Source organism: Anolis carolinensis, chromosome 5 (assembly GCF_035594765.1).
Source record: "Anolis carolinensis isolate JA03-04 chromosome 5, rAnoCar3.1.pri, whole genome shotgun sequence".
In the NCBI taxonomy this organism is placed as follows: Eukaryota; Metazoa; Chordata; class Lepidosauria; order Squamata; family Dactyloidae; genus Anolis; species Anolis carolinensis.
In genome coordinates, this window is record NC_085845.1 from 144,284,526 (window position 1) to 144,305,227 (window position 20,702).

Sequence of the window (20,702 nt, forward strand, 5' to 3'; positions counted from 1 at the left end):
GACAGAAAAGGTAGTTCCACGCGCAGTAATGCTATGTAGTAATTACAGTAGAGTCTCACTTATCCAACACTCACTTATCCAACGTTCTGGATTATCCAACGCATTTTTGTAGTCAATGTTTTCAATATATCGTGATATTTTGGTGCTAAATTAATAAATACAGTAATTACTACATAGCATTACTGCGTATTGAACTACTTTTTCTGCCAAATTTGTTGTCTAACATGATGTTTTGGTGTTTCATTTGTAAAATCATAACCTAATTTGATATTTAATAGGCTTTTCCTTAACGTCTCCTTATTATCCAACATATTCGCTTATCCAACATTTTGCCAGCCCACTTATGTTGGATAAGTAAGACTTTACTGTACTGTATTTACAAATTTACCAGTAAAATATCACAATGAATTTAAAACACTGACTACAAAAACATTGATTATGAAAAGGCAGACTGCGTTGGATAATCCAGAACATTGTATAAGCGAATGTTGGATAAGTGAGATTCTACTTTGATATGAAATAATTTCTAGGATAGAATAATGCAGAACAATATAATCTCTAAAACCAGGACAGTAATAAAAAAATAAAGAAAGTAAATAAAGCAAGGAAATTGGAAATTCCACAAAGGAAACAATCAGGGCCAGCTAACACCTCACAAGAAAGGATTCTTCCAGAAAGGAAGCTGAGAAGGCAGTGAAGCACTATGTATTACCAAAGTCATTATTATTACTATCATTACTATCATTACTATTATTATTATTATTATTATTATTATTGTGTTGTGGTCAACCGTGAAAATGAATACAATCTGGCTCCAAGTATTCAAAAACACTAAAATCAGAATATATAAAAATTAATGTGGTATAATAAAACAGAACAATACAAACTCTAAAATCAGAACACTAAATAAAGAACAACACTCTGAAAACAAGGCAATTCCAGACAGGAAAGAATCAGGGCCAGCTAACACCTCCCAACAAAGTATTCCCATCATCAAAGTCTGGCCAATCCTCTGTTTTCTCAGGGCCACAGACAGTAGAAGCACATAAAATATCGCAAACGACACCATTCTGAAAACAAGGCAATTCCAGACAGGAAAGAATCAGGGCCAGCTAACACCTCCCAACAAAAAAATCACTCAGGGAGGAAACAGCTAGGCTTTAAATCTGCAAGGCCATTGCATCCTAATCATTTTTCCTAATTGCAGCATTCATACTTGCCTCCAACAGACAAAAAAAACCAATCAGAAATATTGTATATTCACAACCTTTAGGAAATAATATCCCCTGATGGCATAGCATGTTAAAGCGCTGAGCTGCTGAACTTCTGGACCGAAAGGCCGCAGGTTTGAATTGGGGGAGCGGAGAGAGCCCCCACTGTTAGCCCCAGCTTCTGCCAACCCAGAAGTTCAAAAACATGTAAATGTGAGTGCATCAATAGGTACTGCTCCGGCGGGAAGGTAACGCCGCTCCATGCAGTCATCCCACATGACCTTGGAGGAGTCTATGAACAACGCCGGCTCTTCGGCTTAGAAATGGAGATGAGCACCAACCCCCAGAATCAGACATGACTGGACTTAGCGTCAGGGGAAAATGTTTACCCTTTACCTTAACTACCACCAATTCCTCAATACTTTATTTCCCATACCACCATTCTTTGCCACAGCAACGCGTGGCCGGGCACAGCTAGTTAGATATAAAATAGAGAAAAACGGGTATACGTTAAAATTTCAAAACACCATTCTTTCAATATTTCCAAATTATTTTTAAAGTTACTTAAACATTTCTCTCTTTCTCTCAGATATTTCACATAGCTCTCATTCTATATGTGTGCATGTGCTTGGGTGTGTGCGTTTTTCTATTTACGGCAATCCCATGAATTTTAGATAATTTTCATTGACATGGAATAGTCAGAGTGGCTTTGTATTTATTTATTAAACTAAACAGATGTTAATAGTGTCCATACTCTGGAATGATATTCAGGAAACACGTTCATAGCAAACAATAAGACTTTCTTCACCTCACCATACACACCTGTGATGGAAAGAGATAAAGTGTGCATCTCCTATGTTCTCTTTTCAGCATCCTAGGACATTTGCAGGACGCTGGAAGCACGAAGCCCCACCAGAAGTAATCTATGTCCTTTGATGGGCTCCGGCAGGCTCCATGCATTCTAGGATGCTTACAGTTGTTAATGTGACAAGGACATAGTTCTAGTGTGTAGACTAGACACACTCGTGGCTTCTGTCAAAACCTGAAAATCTAGGGACAGATCCAAGTCCAATAGAATGGCAAAGCTATGAGATTTTCTGGAAGTGTAACCCTATTCCTCTCCTATTGTCTGATCTACCTTTCATCTGAGCAAGAGCTACTTCATCTTGTCTGGATTCGGTTTCAGTTTGTTTGCTCTATTCAATTCCTCGTTGACAGCAAATACTGTTTTACCAAGAGAACAGCTTTCTTAGAGTTAGAGGGAAAGGAGAGGTATGATGGATTGTTTTAATTTATGAAATGCCTTGAGTCCTGGTTTGGGAGAAGAAATAGGAATGTACGTGTTCTCCTCCCAGTGACATACCGATTGTAGTCATGACTCCACCCTATTTTATCTGTCATGTTGTGCATCTTTAAAAATGAATCTCAACACTAATGGAAGGTTTAGATGATGCATCCATTATGGTATTAACATCACAGGCATTTCACTTCTGTAGCAGCCCTGTCAAATCCTGTAGCTATTCAGTCAGTCGGATTTAAATACAGGCTTATTCTGTTAATGGGCATAATTTGAAACTTCACAAAAGTATTTGTATATGCATCCATATTTTTTAAAAGCAGTTCCTATTTCATAGAAATGAAATTGCTTCGTTCTGCAGCAGACCCTTTGTATCTACTGGGGTTTGGTTTCAGAAGAACATCCATCAACCCCTGTGTAGATGTTCAAGTCCCATTATAAACTTTGGAATTATAAAATGGCAAAACCAAGGTTTTTGAGATTTGTTTAAAATATTTTCAAGCAATTGATGGTGGAATTGATGGATGCAGAATCTGTGGATATAAAAGCCCATCTATATTATATTCCCTGTTGTCTTGATATTTAAATTCTGCAGCAACATGCCATTTTGTGTTTTCAGAATTACAGAACATAATAAGATTTATGTTTGGTTTGCTTTACTACCTGTCTTGAAAATAATGGATTATGTGAATAGAGATGAGGTTTGTTGTTTCCGCTTCCAATTCTTCGTGAGCTCATGGACCAGCCCACACCAGAGCTCCCTGTCGGCCGTCGAGATAGTCAATATTATATTAGGCATTTGACTGTTACTTAGGTTGCAAAATCCAAGATTCTAATTTTATACAGAATAACTACGTTTTTTCCACCTCAGCCATTGCGATGAAGATACAATAATCTTGCTGATGAATGTCTTCGTTGTAAAGAGTGCTGATAAAATGTCTTCAAACTGTTTGAAATACTTTATTAATTTTTTTCAGTTGTGCATTATAAGCTTTCCATCTCACAGAGGTTACAAAGGCTGAGTTCCAATTTATCTGCGTAGGTGGTTCCTTGAAACTGAACCACCCTTAGTAAACTGCATAAATGTAACAGCTTCCCTTGTTGTCATAGAAATTTTCACAATGCAGTTGAAGACCCTGCTTGGGTGGTGTTCTGACAAATTGTACAGTCAAGCAGGGTAACTCTTTGCAATGTTAATGTTTTCTGTGTTATGTTTCAGATAACCAATCCTTTGGGAATCAATATAATTTAGATATCTTTTTATGTATGGGTAACTTACTTTCTTGCCCCATCTCTTTCTCTACCTCTTTTCATATGTTTCTAATTCCAACATTAAATGCACTTCCATGTAAACATTTATATGCCATAAATGCAAAATATATCAAGTATATTTTGTTATTGCTTTTTTTGTTTCATGGAAAGCTGTTTTATAAATCCTGTTCAGATTATTCAAATGTATGAGAAGGAAGGCATGGATCCAAGTGTTCATTATAAAATCTGAAAGAATCTGACACAAAACAAAACCCTACAATTCAAAGTTTCTCAATCACAGAATGAACCCTTTTGAGGTTCTTCAAACTTTTTAATAATCTCACAGAAGTCAAATATGCACAATCCTGTACAGTTCTTTACATACAACTCTTAACATATAAAAAAAAACTACTTGGGACTCATGTATACTGACCACTTTGGTCAACATGCACAGGACTAATCCGTCTTTAAACCAGATCAAGACCACTTTATTGGAACACAAGAGAGAGAAAAAGGGGGCATCTACTGTCGAAGTAATATACTGTAGCTTAAGACCACTTTAACTGGCATGTCTCAATGCTATGGAATCGTGGGAATTGTAGTTTGGTGAGGTACCAGTATTCTTTAGTACAGAGAGTTAAAGACCTTGTAAAACTACAAATCCACAGCATTAGGTTTCAAGTGATTCCCAAATAGCCCCTAGGCTCAGTCATTGAGAAGATGGCAACCCTACAACATAAGGCCTAATGAAACATTCTCCACTAGTGGAGTTCTTTTTTAAGATTTTTTTTCTGGTTCAAAATGGTTATTATAACTTAATAACTCATTAAACTTTTTGTGTAATAATAACATGTTGCCATTGTGAAATACACTGCTTTGAAATTAGGTCCATCATTTTAAACCATCTTGTATTTCATAGCTTCCCAGCATTTGTACATGAGGGAAAAACTCAAAGCCTGTAGTTATGAGCTACCATTAACAGAATTGCTTGCAATATACAACTTTTTTGTCTAGTAAGGGTATGCAAATGTTACATTTCAAAAGCAGTATGTTAATGAAAACAAATTTATTTTAGTGTTATCAGTTTAATATTTTTTTGTTTGAAAATGTATTTTGGGGGGTTGTTGTATGTATTTCGGGCTGTGTGGCCATGTTCCAGAAGTTTTCTCTCCTGGCGTTTCGCCCACATCTATGGCAGGCATCCTCAGAGGTTGTGAGGTATTTTAGTTTGAAAATAATGTTTCAAGGTTTATTACATTTTGTTATCAACCTAAAGATTGTTTTGAAAAAAAAATGAAACTTTATAATGTAACAAGTACCTCTTACTAATTCTGTAATAAGTAATGACAATTAATAATAATTTAATAACCAACAATAATGAATTACTCTTCAAAAAATAACTTCTTAGGATCTGGAAAAATCCATGGACTTGACAGTAAAATACTATATTCTGTATGCTGATTTCTAGTAAATTCAAATTGTTGGTGTGACCCCTGTTCTTAGGGATCATAAGAATCTGATTAATTTTTCCAGCCTCTAATAGCATTCAGTTCTTTTTCCCCCAGATTTCAATATTTTACACAACCACTGCCAGAAGACTCTTTTGATAGTAAGAGCAGAAGATTGCAATTAAACAATTCTGTGAAAATTTCCTAATATATATTGGAATAAGAATGGAGAAGGCCAGCAGCATTTCTGAAACCAGAATTCACTTGCTTCTTGTTCTATGCCAAATTATTACTGCATTGGATGTACCTCTTGACCGTAAGTATTAGCAGTGCTCTGCATATAGAATAGCATTGAATGAATTTAGATTGTTATAGAGAAATGTCCTAATAACTTACTGTTGACCTATTTAAAAACAATGGCATTGCATTATAAAAACCCCATTATTTTATATATATTGTGAACCTTGCAGGATAGCTTTTGCTGCTGGTGATGGTGTTTTTTAAAAAGTAAAATTGGTGTTCTATGAATCATTTTGTAGCAATTTTTAATACCCTCATCACTGTGCTTTTTGAGCATGTAGAATATATCAAAAATAATTTTTTAAAAATTATATTCATTTATGTCTACCTATTCAGATTCATACACAGCTATATTATTTCATTTCAGTTACTGTTTTTTTACCCTTGTAATAGATATTTAGTGATTTAATGTTGAAGGAATGCATACCAGAGAAGCTACTGCTACAATATGTTTTAATGTTGTATATAAAAAGAAGATAATTACTTGGGCTACAATTCAAAGAAAACAGTACACTTTTTAAAGTGAGCACTAATATGTGTCCTTAAGGAAGAGTTATTAGTTCTGGTTTCATGTGAAATTTCTTTGATTTCTGCATATAATTATTTGTTTAGTCCAAAATCTCACATTCATATGAGTAATGTATTTGTTAAGACATCCATTCTAAACTATAAATGTAAAATAAACTTGCATTTTACTATAATATCAAAATATAACTGAGCAATGTTATTTTAATACTAGAATAGTGATGACAACACTCACTTTCAATTACATTGGTTTAATTATTAAATCTTATAGATAATAGTAGCATATCTATATTGTTTGTAGAATAGGGGCAAGTGCTGTTTATGATTTGAAAAACAATCTTAAGTGCTTTGTTGCTGTTACATTCGGTCCCACGGACAGATTGATTTTTGCCTGGAGCATTCAGTCATTATACTCCATTAGTTCCATATTGCTGCCTCTTCACGATTTTTAAAATCAATAATGCATATTTTTATAGGTCAGAGCAACAAAGAGTTTTTGCTTTTGAAAAGTTGACAGTTTACATGTGTTTGACAGATAGGACAAAGAAAATTTAACAGGCACTTCTTGTGCTAGCAAAGTAACTTTGCTATCTCAGCTTATGTCAGTTAGAATTGTTACAAAAGATCTGTAAATGGGTGATCTGCATATTTCTCAGTACCTTCTTTTTCTGGGACACCAAGACATCTTCATACTAACAAATAATTTTCTTTAATTCATGATTACAATTCACTTGCTGAATCTGATGCGGGGGAAAAAGCAAAACTTCTTGAAGAATGTAAGTTTTCTGCCCACAAACCCAGAGAATTAAAAAAATACACTTTGTGTGTGTGCGTATGTCATAATATGTTTGAAAAAAATGAGTGTGGAGTCCAAGTGGCATGGATTTTTTAATGTTATTGTTTGTTGTTGTTAAAGTTGTGTACAGATGATCTGTCAACAGTAGCCTAGTAAAGATCAAGAATAATTTTCAAATTAAAAGATAATTGACATTTATGTTTGGTATGTAAAATGTGTATATATCCACACAGGCACTCCTGTAGCCTTTAAGAAAAAGGTGTACCTTTCCATTCTAGCACTATCTCGTGATTTAAGCATATCATTTAGAACTGCAATCGATTATGCTTGCTTCTTCTTGCAGTCTGTTCTTGTCAATTTCACCATTACATTAAGCCTGCTATTATGATGCTGGAAGCAAGATTCACTTTTCTGTACACAATAGAGTTTCTTTTCTGTAAATTGACTCAGGCCTGGTGCCATGGTAGCAATTCCTGTTGCTCCAGAGAAATAATCATCTGTACACAGCCGAAGTGTGTGTTTGCTCATCTTTTCCCTTGCTGTTATAATTTAGAGGCATGCACTGCCAGGATTTGGTTCTTCTCCAAATGCACAAACATGTTTACAAGTGGATAAATACCCCTTTCACTTAAAAAAACTACATTTTGTTTTACAAACATTGACCAAAATTATGTATCAGTACTTAGTAATGTACTCAAATCGGTCCAACTGTTTACACAGGCCAATGCTGCTATCCCATTTTCCTTGTGCCCCTCAACATTGTTTTCACTGAAATGGATGTTGTTCACACAGATGCATGGTTAGTAATAACATGGCACACATTCAATGCTAGAAGTAAAAAAATGTGATAGCTGTGTTCTTTGGGTCTGCTCCTTTGGTGCATTTTATCCCAAGAAACTTTGGAGCAGATGAGAGAGATAACTTTTCTTTATGATCACACAAAACATAAAAACCTTATCCCACAATGCGGGCAGAATATCTTTACATAGGCACAATTATGTAGAATTTGTATAAACAGAAGTCTAGTTGTGATTTCAAATCTTCATCTCTTTTGGTGCAGTGTTATCACTTTTCACTGTCATAAATTTGCAAACTAATTTGAGCAAATATAGGTAGCCTTAAGTCATTTGAAAGGAAATTGCTAGATATCATGTACTTTGCCTAATTCAACTCTCATGTTGCTGGATTCCAAATCCAGCAGCCCTAGCTAGTATAGCCAAAAGTGAAGAACTCCGTGAAACATGTTACAACAACATCCGGAATGGCTACTTGGTTATTCTCCAGCCTATATTGCCAATTCTAGAAGGATCCTGATACAGCACTTAGTAATACAGTGTTCATGCTGTAATGAGAACACAGGAAAAGTTCCTTTTTCTGCTTGCAGACAACTTGTTCATACTCAGCCTCTTTACACAAAGTAACAACTCGTATGCAAATGTGGCCAGCATATACAATCCTGATCTGATGTTTGCTCTTTGTCTTAATTATACACTCTTTTATAAGATAAAGCATTAGCAATTGCCTACTAAGAAGTTGCCTATTTTAAAAGCAGTAGTATGTAAGAAGAAAATATTTGATGCTAAAATGTTATGTGCAGTAACATGCAAACAACCTGGTTGTACTAACATGGATCAAGCAACTCTAATAGCAGATTTGGTTTTACAAATTCATCGTGTAGTCTTACAATGCAATGGTAACATTCTTCATTCATTTCAGGGGAACTTAACTCCCTTGCAGGTTTGTAGCATACAAAATGTTTTCAATCAACATGACAATTTCCTTGGTATGCTTTTTCAAAAATTGCCCTTTGCATAATCTTTTTGTGCATTTTAATGATGTAAGTAAACATTTCTTTTTTGTTTTTCATCACATTTTTCAAAAGTGCCACAGCCTCCAACGATAATACAACAATCACCAAAAGATTATATCATTGATCCAAGAGAAAATATTGTAATACAATGTGAAGCAAAAGGAAAACCACCTCCAAGGTAAGAGAAGTGGCTTTATTAACTGAGGTCCTGGTGCCTTTTTACAGCAAAATTATATGAAAGTCTACTTGATAAGAGCATTTTCTAGATCCTGTGGCATGACTCTATGGTATTATTGGGCCACAAGTCCTTCATTCACACAATTGCCAGGATCCAAATGTTTGCAGATAGATTTTATAAAACCACCCCTCCACCGCCTTCCTGCAATGTTCCAAAGGTTTATCCAAAGCTGGGAGTTAGAAGTGATCTAAACCTGGAAAAAACACAGCAGTTCCCAGTGTGTATGACAAAATATAGTCTGTTTGTGTATGGTGCGAAGGTTGGATTCTTGCCTTGGTGGAGGAACTCTGAATAGAGTGGCAAAAGGCAAGAGCTTAGTCCATCATAGGAGAATCAAAAGAAGCATTAACTCCCCCCCCCCCCACACACACACACACACACTCTCCTTCATGATGCTGCTTGTGGCCTTTTTGAATATCTGTGTGGGGAGATGGCTTTTACCTCTCTTTGAAATGACCCTCAAATTACTCACAGGTCATATCAAAATCCATAATTTTGACCCAAAACCTCCCCCTGACATATATGAGATCAACATAAGCATATATAGGTAAATGTAAAGGTTTTCCTCTGACATTAAGTCTAGTTGTGTCCGACTCTGGGGGTTGGTGCTCATCTTCATTTCTAAGCCGAAGAGCTGGCGTTGTCCGTAGATATCTCCTAGGTCATGTGGCCGGTGTATGTATGTATATATATATATATATATATATATATATATATATATATATAAAATTTTATTATACTAAAATTTGCTAGAGATGGAAAGAATATTCTAAATATTTTTTAATTATAAAACATGTTATTTATGTATTGAAAAAAATATGTTAAGAATTCTGGATTGGGATTAATCTTACACAAAATCAGCATGTGGATGTTTTACACAGAAACCAGCATTTTTTGTGTAGGAAATGATTGTTTATACAGTAAAATTATTTTCTGTCAGAAAAGGCTGAATTTGGAGACATATACTGCACAAATTTCACACATGGATGAATTGCATAGAAAAGAGCCATGTTTCTCAAACTCTGTTGCTCCAGGTGTTTTGGACCACAGCTCCCATAAATCCCAGTCAACAACAACTCCTCTTTATTGATTAATCAATTTTGACCATATCAAAACATATGAAACATATAAAACGTACACACTTACCCAAACATACAATAAAACCATGTATAGGTACAAAGATTCCTGGCCTGCAGGCCTACCGACCCACTCCTAGGTGATTGTGCAAATACAGAATAAAAAGATTTAAATTAATTATTTCCTTAAGGTAAGGTTTGAGCATGGGCAAGGGTAAATAAAACTAGTGACTTGTCCATAGTAAGTTTTTAAATTTGGATTTTGTTAATGGCAATAATGTCACAGCTTTCAGCTTCCAACTTCTTGCAAATGACCAGCGCTTTTTGCGTTAAAAGGGTCAGTTTTAAAATAGAGTTTTTATCTGTACCCTGTAGAAGGATGTGCAATTTCTCCTTATTCTCTAAGTGAGTATGGTTCTCCAGCAGAGGCTCTAAATAGAAAGAACGAATCCTGTTGTAATAGGGGCATTTTAAGAAAAAGTGTTCTGAGTCCTCCACTTCTGCATCTACTTTATGGCACCCACAGGTTCTCCTCGTATAGGGGATACATAAATCCCAGTCAGTTTACCAGCTGTTAGGAATTGTGGGAGCTGGAGTCCAAAACATCTGAAGGAGCAGAGTTTGATAAACACTTGAAAAAGAGCATTGTCTGCTTGGCAGTTTTTCTGCTTGGCTAATACAGATGTGCATTTGTATAGAATTGTTGTTCGTTTTGTGTAGCTTCATTCGTGTTGTCTCATTTTCGTATTCGTGTCCCACTAATGAAAATGGGCTGCCTATATAACACGAATTTTCATCTGGCTTACAAAAAAAATTGAAAATTTTTGGACCATTGGCTGCAATGGGAGGGCTTCCGAAGCTCACCCCACCACACACACTTGGTTTTTGGGCTAGAGGGGTGAACATAGCCACACATGGGTGGCATTTTGACCCCTTTTAGCCCACCAACTTTTGAAATGTTTGGGTCTTCCCTAGAGTACTATTATTATTAATATTATTCTTATTATCAAGACCCATCGATCCATATTGGATGGAACTGCCCTCCCAGACTCGGTTTAGGGTGCCAGAATAACTGCTGTTCTTAATATGAATGTAAATATTACCATCAAGACCCACCAATCCACATTGGATGGAATTGGAACGGCTCTCCCAGACTCAGCTTAGGGTATCAGAATAACTATCGTTATTTATATTAATATTATTACTAACACCCATTGGTACACATCAGCTGTAATGGGAAAGCAGGCCTCTGTCAGTACCTGCTTATTGTTGCGGAGCCGAAACGAAAGGAAACAAAAGTAAGCACTATGATGATTGTGCGGCTTTTATTTTCATGTCGCCTCTCGTTTCCTACAAAAATGTCGCCATTTGTTTTGTGTAGACTAACGGTCGAAACAAAACTATAGCCCAAAGGAAATGAAAGAAAATTTTTTGCGCACACCTCTATTGGCTAATATTTTGTATATAAATGTTTTCTATATAAAACAGCCATATATGGATTTTGTTCAGAATTAGTCCTGAATTGTGAGTAGCCATCAAAAAAGGTTTTAAATATTATCAGGAATAAATTACCTAATATTACTCATTGCTTTCTTTGAAAAAAAAGTAGTGAACAAATACATGCCTATATTCTGCCTACTGTGGTCCCCACAAAACTATATACAGTAAAATATCTAATAATAACAAGGCAGAGGATCTCAGATTCTGAGAAGGTGATTTCTGAAATACCCTTAAATATTTAAGATTCCCCCCTGATTTTCCAGTTGGATATTCTGCTAACATTATCATGATTTCTGTTATTGCACTACTAAGTCTGTTATATTGAGACAAATGTTTTTACACTTAAGCAACTTCAACAATAGCAACTTCAACCACATTTGTTTAATTGGTAGTTTCTCATGGACTCGTAATGGAACTCATTTCGACATAGATAAAGATGCACGGGTAAGAATGAAGCCACACTCGGGAACTCTTATAATAAATATTATTAATGAAGAAAATGGAGGAAAGGCAGAATCATATGAAGGAGTTTATCAATGCACGGCAAGAAATGAGCTAGGAGCCGCCATTTCCAATAACATTGTCATACGATCATCCAGTAAGTTGAATATCTGTCATTAATAAAACTTGAAGTTCTTACTGCTTGCTTTTAGCCTTTTCATTCATATAATTTCTTCTTTCTTTCTTTTTAAAAAAGACATCTTTTTAATCATCAAAGCAATCTTGTTAGAAGGTAATGATGTTTGATATTCTAGCATAGTGCTGTACAGCATGAAAAACTGCCCATTTTCTCTGAAGTCTTTAAGTAAGTCAAGCACGTAATACTTTTCCGTTTCCCACCAGTATGCCCCAAACTCGATATTGTATAAAGCATTACAACAAGAAAGGAATATTTTTATCTTTAAGCACATCAAGGATTTAAAGATTTAATATTACAAATGTGATTTTAAAAAAGACAACGGGAATTTGAAAAGAGAGCAATAATCCCCCACACACACACCTTTGGAGAATTTTATCTGTTGCTTCCTTTCAACAGTTGTGGTTCCATCTCAAATATATTCTCGTATGAAACTGAGATGCGATGTCAAAACTGAAATATCAATAGAACAACCTGAATCATTGCACTTGAGAACACTAGGCATGTGTACTTCTCTAAATGTTGTGAACTGACATGTTACTTACTTTCCATGAAGAAGTATAAATAGCAATGAAATCAACAGAACTTAAAGGGACCACTGCTCAATATAATATCCTTCATTTATTTTAGTTCATAACTGATTTTTCTAAATGTATCTTCTTACATTGTTTAATTAGAAGTGTATTATACTAAAAAAGAAATATTTACCTGTTTTGCTTTCTACAATACCCAGAGTTACATTGTCCAAGAATCTCCTATGCACATGTTAAGAATGTCTAACTTTCCTCTTTTAATTGTAAATTAACTTTTGAATGTTACATTCCTTGAAATAGTCTAAATTGCTGCGTAAAAGTTCCTTCTGACTTTTCCCATGAGACTGCCACCAGTCAAGCTGTCTATCCTAAATTTCACAAAGGCTTGTTTTTGTTTGTTACTAAGGTTTTCTTTCCCCTCTAGCTCTTGATACTCCTGGTTTTTCTCACTCCCCAGGCCACATGACAGTGATTTTTTCTCTACAGGATCCCCTTTATGGACTAAAGAAAAACTAGTTCCAAAAGTAGTCACTGAAGGTCAATATGTAGTACTTCCCTGCAGGCCACCAGTGGGATTACCGCCACCTATAATATTTTGGATGGATAACTGTAAGTTTTATCTTTAGAATCTATAATTAGTTGAAATGGTAGAACCATTCAAGAATACCATCTGTGTTTACTTAACCTAGCTGGATTGAGATGCCTCTTTGGGATAAGAGGAACAATTGAATCATGTTATTCCTCATGATGATTCCCATTCCATCACACATGGGAAAGAGTGTGCATAGTTTTGTATACATTTGTGTCATTACAGTACGTTTCTTAGTTATTTAAATTCATCATGATGGGTCCTATCATCTACCCTATTTTAATCTTACATTATGAAAATTCTTACACTGCTTCTATTACATTTTGTTTGGGCCTGCTAGCTACCTCTGCCATCAGTTTTCAGCAAGCATAGTAGTCTCTTACACCAGTGTTGAGTATTTAATGACAGAATTGCAGGTTATGACACTGGGCTACTAGTTTTTGAATGACCACCATTTTAATAGAGTAATAAGCAGCATCCTATTTTTATAGCAGTCCCACTTTTTGATAATAATACTGTATCTGACAAATTGTTGCGGGTTTTCCAAATATGAGCCTGATAGGAATGCTTGGGAATTAATTGAAGTTAATGAACTTTGGAAAGCAACGAGAAGAAGACAGCAACGAAGCATCTTAGGTTACATCTACACTGCCCTGTTATCCCAAAAGGGGGGATAAGTTTTGTGATGATTGCATGATGCATAGAGCTGATTCAAATTAACTCAGTCCAAAGCCGCTTAATGGTGACCTATGTCAACAAAAGTTGTAGGTTGCTCCAAATTCTCCCCAAAAATCTGGAGCACACCATGAATTTCAGTCTGTGTAAAAAGTTGGGCTGGTTCTGAGATGGAACTGCATCCAACTGTTTACACAACCATCCTATATTTTCTGGGCTGTGGTGTCTAGGGACAAGGGATAGCACTCAGTGACCTCTTTCCATTCTTGCTGTAGTTGCAGCCCTTCTGATATGGTTAGATGACAGTCTATGGCTACCAGTCATTTTGCGACCACTGGCCATCACTACGAAGTGAATGCAAGGGGAAAAATAAGAGTGATTGTCCAGCGATGCTGACGATTTATTTATTTATTTACAGCATTTATATTCCGCCCTTCTCACCCCGAAGGGGACTCAGGGCGGATCACATTACACATATAGGCAAATATTCAATGCCTTTTAACATAGAACAAAGACAAACAAACATATGCTCCGAGTGGGGCTCGAACTCATGACCTCCTGGTCAGAGTGATTCATTGCAGTTAATTGCACTGGCTTGCTCTCCTGCCTGCGCCACAGCCATTCCAGGGGTGATCCAGAATTCAACATTCTGGATTGGCTCCAGAGTAAATCAGTATTTATAGAATAGGTTCTTGAACCATTCTGTGTACAATGGGGAATGGAACATAACAGACCTATTTTTAATATGGAAAAATACTTACACACCAACAAGTTCCCACTCAGTGTTTGAAGGGTGGTTTATTAAAGGGAACTAGTTACAGTTTTGGTCATGAGACTCTAGTGAATAGTACGAAGCTGTTATAGGTACAACATCTTAGAAGGAACTTTTAAAATTCTCATTTCTCAAAAGTAGCTAACTCCTGCAACAGCATGTGAGGCATCACTGTAGGCCTCTTCTTAAACCATATAGTGTTCTTCCTCTACCATTTAGAGAACTAGCTTGATGCAGTGCTTTGAGCACTGGATTTTGATCCTGGAAGAAGGGTTCACGTCCCCATTTGGCCATGGAATTCCACTGGAGGAGGTTTTACACAGACACTATAATGTAGTTTGAAGCTATCTCGAGGGTGGGATCTCCATAAAACATATCCCCCCCCCCCCCGATGGGCACTGCAGTACCATTAAGCCAGAAACAGTGTGTTAAAAAACTCACCAGAAAGTCCAGAATAAGCCAGAAATTCTGCAAAATCCAGAAAGTGTGTTGTAGCTGATCAGAATATATCCCATGCAGGGCTTGAAACTGTGGTCAGAAAATGTGAAACACTTGTCAGGGCACCCATAGCACTGAAATACACAGTTAGCCAGAAGGTAAACACTGATTCCCCTAGAGAGGGAACCACATCATTCTCACGAGAACTTTCACTTTCTTCACCTTTGTTCTAATTTCCTGGGCCCTGCCACAATCCAGCAGTGATCCCTAGTGGACATGAATGTGTGCATCAGCACATCTGAGCAGACTGTTTAAGAAAATAAAACCCTCATTTTTTGGCAGCTGATTCGCAGCAAATACTGCGGCTCCTGGTTTGGTTCTGATACCATGACCACAGTTCCAGCCTTGAACCAGTTCCTGCGCTGTTTGTGTAGGTGCTGCACAGCAAACTGGTTTGTTTTAATCCACTTCCAAGCTAGGTTTTAGTATCTGTGTAGAACTGCCCTGGGTCATGAGCCATACACCCTCAGCCCTAGAAAACACTGACCTTGTAATGATTAAACAGTCATTTTCTTGTCTGTTCATGTTGTCAGTGAATAGTAATGTGATTTTTTTAAAAACCTGGGTAAGTTTGCATATTTATTGTGTCATGCTTTTTTAAATATTTTAAAACTTAAAAACTGTATATATAATACATATCCTCGAAAGTAATAAGCTGTAAAATACTCTGCCTTTGATACAGCATGTGGGAAGAAATCTTATTGTGAAGTGGTCAAAACTTGACAAAAAAAAATCCCAGAATTCTTCTTATGATGCTGGAGGGGGAATTTGGGGATCAGTAAAAAGTTAGCTTTTCCAAGCTCTCTTGAATGAGCCCACAGCAAGTTCTATGAACTCCCTGTAGTTTACTCTGACCCAAGAAATGAATGTCTTGATGCACAGCCTAGTTAGAGAGATTTCTGCATGTCTTCTTTGTTTAGCGGAGCAGTTGTCTAGAAACGTAGTGAGAGTTCACATGGTTAAATATTTTTTTGTAAAGTATTGCTATGAACAGTTTATCTTTCTTTATATTCATAGCCTTTCAAAAACTTCCTCAAAATGAGAGAGTTTCCCAGAGTCTAAATGGGGACCTTTATTTTTCTAATGTAATACCAGAAGATACCCGTGAAGATTATATATGCTATGCAAGATTTAACCATACTCAAACTATACAGCAGAAGCAGCCCATTTCTTTAAAAGTTGAGCCAGGTAGGTCTGGATTTTGTGAATTATCTTATATAGCTATTGTGAAGGGTATATGTGGGTCATAAAACAAAATCCGAAGTTCATATTATGGTTGTGTAATGGCAACCTTTATTACATGATTTTATAGTAGACGTTATATTGACCAAAAATTTGTCATGTTTTTCATTTACAACTTCATTTTTTCCTGAAAAAATGATATCTTTAGTGTAACATAGTGGTTCTCAACCTGTGGGTCCCCAGGTGTTCTGGCCTACAACTCCCAGAAATCCCAGCCAGTTTACCAGTTGGGAGTTGAAGGCCAAAACATCTGTGGACCCACAGGTTGAGAACACTGGTGGAACACATGCAACCAAATTAAGCTCATTTGGACAACAGTGAACATAATTTCATTGTATTTGAATAGATTTCTCAAAACTGGTACGTTGTAATAAAATCTGTTTTGCTGAATGTTGAGGGTGCCTGTGTTTCATTGTTGTCAACAAGATTTAAATAAACAGTTTCCAGGATTTCAAGTTTAGTAGCCTTGTCATAAAGTTTCTACATTTTTCGTTTATATACTTTTATGGGATTAATACTAAATATCACCTGACACATCGGAGGCCAGAAACAAATGTTATGGTGGTCCTGGGCTGTATAGCAGTCATTGAAGAGTTTGATGCAACATGATTACAACTTGACTTACCAATTTTAATGTATAGGCATTTCTAAAGCCCATATTTACTTTACTTGGTTGCATTCTTCATGATATTCTATTTATTTCAGTGGATTCATTGAATGAAACTATAGCTGCTAATATGAGTGACACTGATTTTAATGGTGGTGAGTTTTAGAGACCTAGTCTGGCATTATTCCTTTCATTGTAGAGTTTAACTGACTAACTTCACTTCATGGCTGCTTAACCAAACTGCCCTCGCAATTCTAATAAATGTATCTTCAGTACTGGTTGCAATAACCGAATAATACACACTTTAAATTGTTTAGTGATAATAGCAGCATTTTTGCATGAAAAACTTTTTTTCAGAAACGAATCAATTTGGCAGTCTTGTTAATTTTGATGTACTCTATGTTCCTTCTACATCAGCTGATAATTTATTATCACCAAGATTAGTTAATACTGCACACTTTGGCCTAAACTGAAACATAATTAACAGATGCTAATCCCTCTTAGTGTCTTGCTGAAGTTTAAATGTTAACCATTTAATACGTGTGTTAAAAAGAATAAATGCCTTGCATGTTTAAAGATATTCATGTTCCAATCTTAACTTTCTGTTGGTACTATCTTGCTGCTGCAGCTACTATTTCATTTACAATCATTTACAGAATTATCAATTTTTGTAGGTCTATGGGTTGAGTATCATTTATCTAGAATTTCAAAACACTCCAAAATCCAAAATGGTCCTCATGGGTGACTGAGATAGTCATACCTTTGTTTTAGTGGTTCAATGTACATAAACCTTTTTTCCTTCACAAAATTAACAATATTGTGTATAAAGTTGTTATCAGGCTATGTGTATATGGTATATATGAAAAACAAAATGAATTTTGTATTTAGAATTGGGTCTCAAATCCAAGATAGTTCATTATCTACATTCAAGTTTTCTAAAACCCCAAAATATGAAACATGTCTGGTACCAAGCATTTCAGATAAGGGTACTCAACCTGTATCAGCATAACACCATGGCTATCATGATTTTGAATTTTCTGTTTTCATCCACTTTGTACAAACTTTTCAAGGTGCAAAAACATGTGCTTTGAGGAAAAGCCCAGTCAAGATAATGTCAGTCATGTCAGTTAATAAATGGAATTGGGATGGTAGGAATAGTGTGTGTGTGTGTGTGTGTGTGAAAGAGAGCACAGAGGAAGATATTTCAGATCAGAAGAGCAGAACTGGTCAGAATTCAGGCTTGCCGTGACCTTATTTTTTACTAGAACCATCAGAACTATTTGGATGATACAGACGTTAGGAGGACAGGAACATATTTTGAGTATCAAAACTGTACAGAGATCATAGTCTTTCCACACAGAATGTAATCCTGATGATCTTAATTACGTTTTACTCATTTTAGAAGCAGTGGTGGGGAAATCATTTATTTTTTTAAAATAATTTAAAATGACAAATTCTTACTCATATACTAAAAATCACTAAGAGATTTACCAGTAGATCTATATCTACCTTCTGCCCACCCAACATCTCTGTACTGGATTCTCAACATTTATCCAAGCAGCAACTCCACAGCATTGTTTTGGGTTAAGTCATAGTATTGAAAATTTAGCATAGCATTTAAATTTTAAAAGCTTTATACATTTGGAAGGATTATATTTCCCCCACTCCTATATCTACCTGTTCTTTTCACTTCATGTGAGTGAAATTTTGCAAATCTCCAGAGGAACAGAAACTCATTATGTTTCAGCATTTAATAAAGAAATTGAAACTGAAAAAAATTAATGAATGAGAAACACTCATGAATCCCCTCTCCTGAGTTCTCCTGGGACAATTTGATATGCACAACAAACCTGTTGAATGCTAGCCTTAGCTCATATTAAAGCTTTCTAATTTTTATGATTTTTTAATGAAATATTCAAATGTTCTTTTATTTTCTTTATGCATGACTAAAAAATATAAACTTACCATTATGCATTTACATTTTAAAGACATTATGAGTTTAACAGCAGATTTGAAATGATATTTGAACTATACAAACTTTTAAAAGTTTCTTTTTCTTTTAGCCAGATTATATCAAGAAAGAAGGCCTACAATTCTAACACCAGGTGGAAGCACAAGTACCAAAACAGAGCTAAGGGGAAACACCCTCTTGTTGGAGTGCATTGCAGAAGGATTGTAAGTTGTCCTGCAGTCTAATTATACGATGTAAATCTGTCAACTACCAAAATGATATTTCAGCCATATAATTGTTTCTCATAGTGTAGTGTTCGCTATCATTCACTTCAGTAGTCTGTTGATGTGCACACAGAAAAAGAAAGGAAGTGTTTTAGTATACCAGTTCTCTTTCATGTACTTTCATGAATTAGTTTTTTTAAAGCATTTAAGGGCCCATCAATAATAATAACAACAACAACAACAACAACAATTTTATTTATATCCCGTCACCATTTCCCAGAGGGGCTCGGGGCAGCTCACAAAACACTTAAGGTATGATACAAAATACAACAAGTGCAGAACAACACATAGGCAATAAACAGTCAACACAATTTATTTATTTATTTACAGTATTTATATTCCGCCCTTCTCACCCCGAAGGGGACTCAGGGCGGATCACATTATAACACACATAGGGCAAACGTTCAATGCCCATAAACACATCAAACAGAGACTGAGAGACACACACAGAGGCAAGTTAACCTTCTTCTGAGGGGATGTTCGATTCTGGCCACAGGGGGGAGCAGCTGCTTCATCATCCACACTGACGGCACTTCCTCATTCCAGGTCGTAAATTAGTTAATCTTGCCTCCCCACTTTATAAGTGGTGCCTTATCTCCTACTTGATAGATACAACTATCTTGATAGATGCAACTTATCTTTCATAAATTCACAGTACCTCCTGGTAAAAACAATAAAATATAGCAATTGCTATACATAAAACAGCTGTATTTGATCTCACAATTGTAAAGTGCTAAAAAAAGAGTCAACCGCCCTCACATGTGTTATAAGAGAGTCTAAACATGATTGAAGGCTTATCAGAAAAAACAGGTCTTTAATTGTGTGCAGAAGCTTTGGAGGGTAGGGGCTAGCCTGATCTCCCTCGGGAGGGTATTCCAGAGCTGGGGGCCACCACTGAGAAGACCCTCTCCCTCGTCCCCACCAAACACACTTGAGATGGAGGTGGGACCGAGAGAAGGGCCTCCCTGGTAGATCTTAAAGCCCGTGCCGGTTCATAGAAAGAGATGCGAAGATAGATTGGACCCAAAGCGTAAAGCCATTTATAGGTAACTAGCTGTGCCTGGCCACGCGTTGCTGTGGCGTCTGGTGGTGTTGGTGAGAAATTGTTGAGGTAGTGGTGGTATTGAATGTCTGTTGTATGGTTGTCTTCATGTTTAGTATGCATTTGGTTGTTTGTGTACTGCGAAAGTGGTGAGGGTAGAGGGGGTCTATGTCCCTGTGTAGTATTGTATAGTATTTATACGTTGTCCATGTGTTGTGGATGCTTGGATTGTGTCCTGCTGCATAGTAGAAAGGGTTGGGCTGGATGGCCCTTAGGGGTTTCTCCAAACTCTTGGATTCTATTCTTCTATTATTATTATTATCATCATCATCATCATCTTCATCATTATTATGTAGAGGCTGGATGGCCATCAGTCAGGAGTGCTTGGATTGTGTCCTCCTGCATGGTAGAAGGAAGTTG

General features: G+C 36.2%; 1 protein-coding gene across 32 annotated transcripts in view; it reads left to right on the top strand.

Annotated features, from left to right (window-relative positions):
- The window catches only part of nrcam (neuronal cell adhesion molecule), a 182,698-nt gene that overhangs the window by 97,185 nt on the left and 64,811 nt on the right, over positions 1–20,702 (top strand). For 21 of the 32 annotated variants that reach the window (XM_016993845.2, XM_016993846.2, XM_062982472.1 and 18 more), the window contains 8 exons: positions 5,325–5,523; positions 6,791–6,808; positions 8,711–8,816; positions 11,845–12,050; positions 13,109–13,231; positions 16,174–16,344; positions 17,104–17,160; positions 19,069–19,180. In XM_016993845.2, coding sequence (XP_016849334.1) covers positions 5,433–5,523; positions 6,791–6,808; positions 8,711–8,816; positions 11,845–12,050; positions 13,109–13,231; positions 16,174–16,344; positions 17,104–17,160; positions 19,069–19,180 — 884 coding nt within the window. In that variant the 5' untranslated portion in view covers positions 5,325–5,432. The remainder of the gene's footprint in view (positions 1–5,324; positions 5,524–6,790; positions 6,809–8,710; positions 8,817–11,844; positions 12,051–13,108; positions 13,232–16,173; positions 16,345–17,103; positions 17,161–19,068; positions 19,181–20,702) is intronic. The other 11 variants (XM_016993840.2, XM_062982470.1, XM_062982471.1 and 8 more) reach the window with 3 other exon arrangements.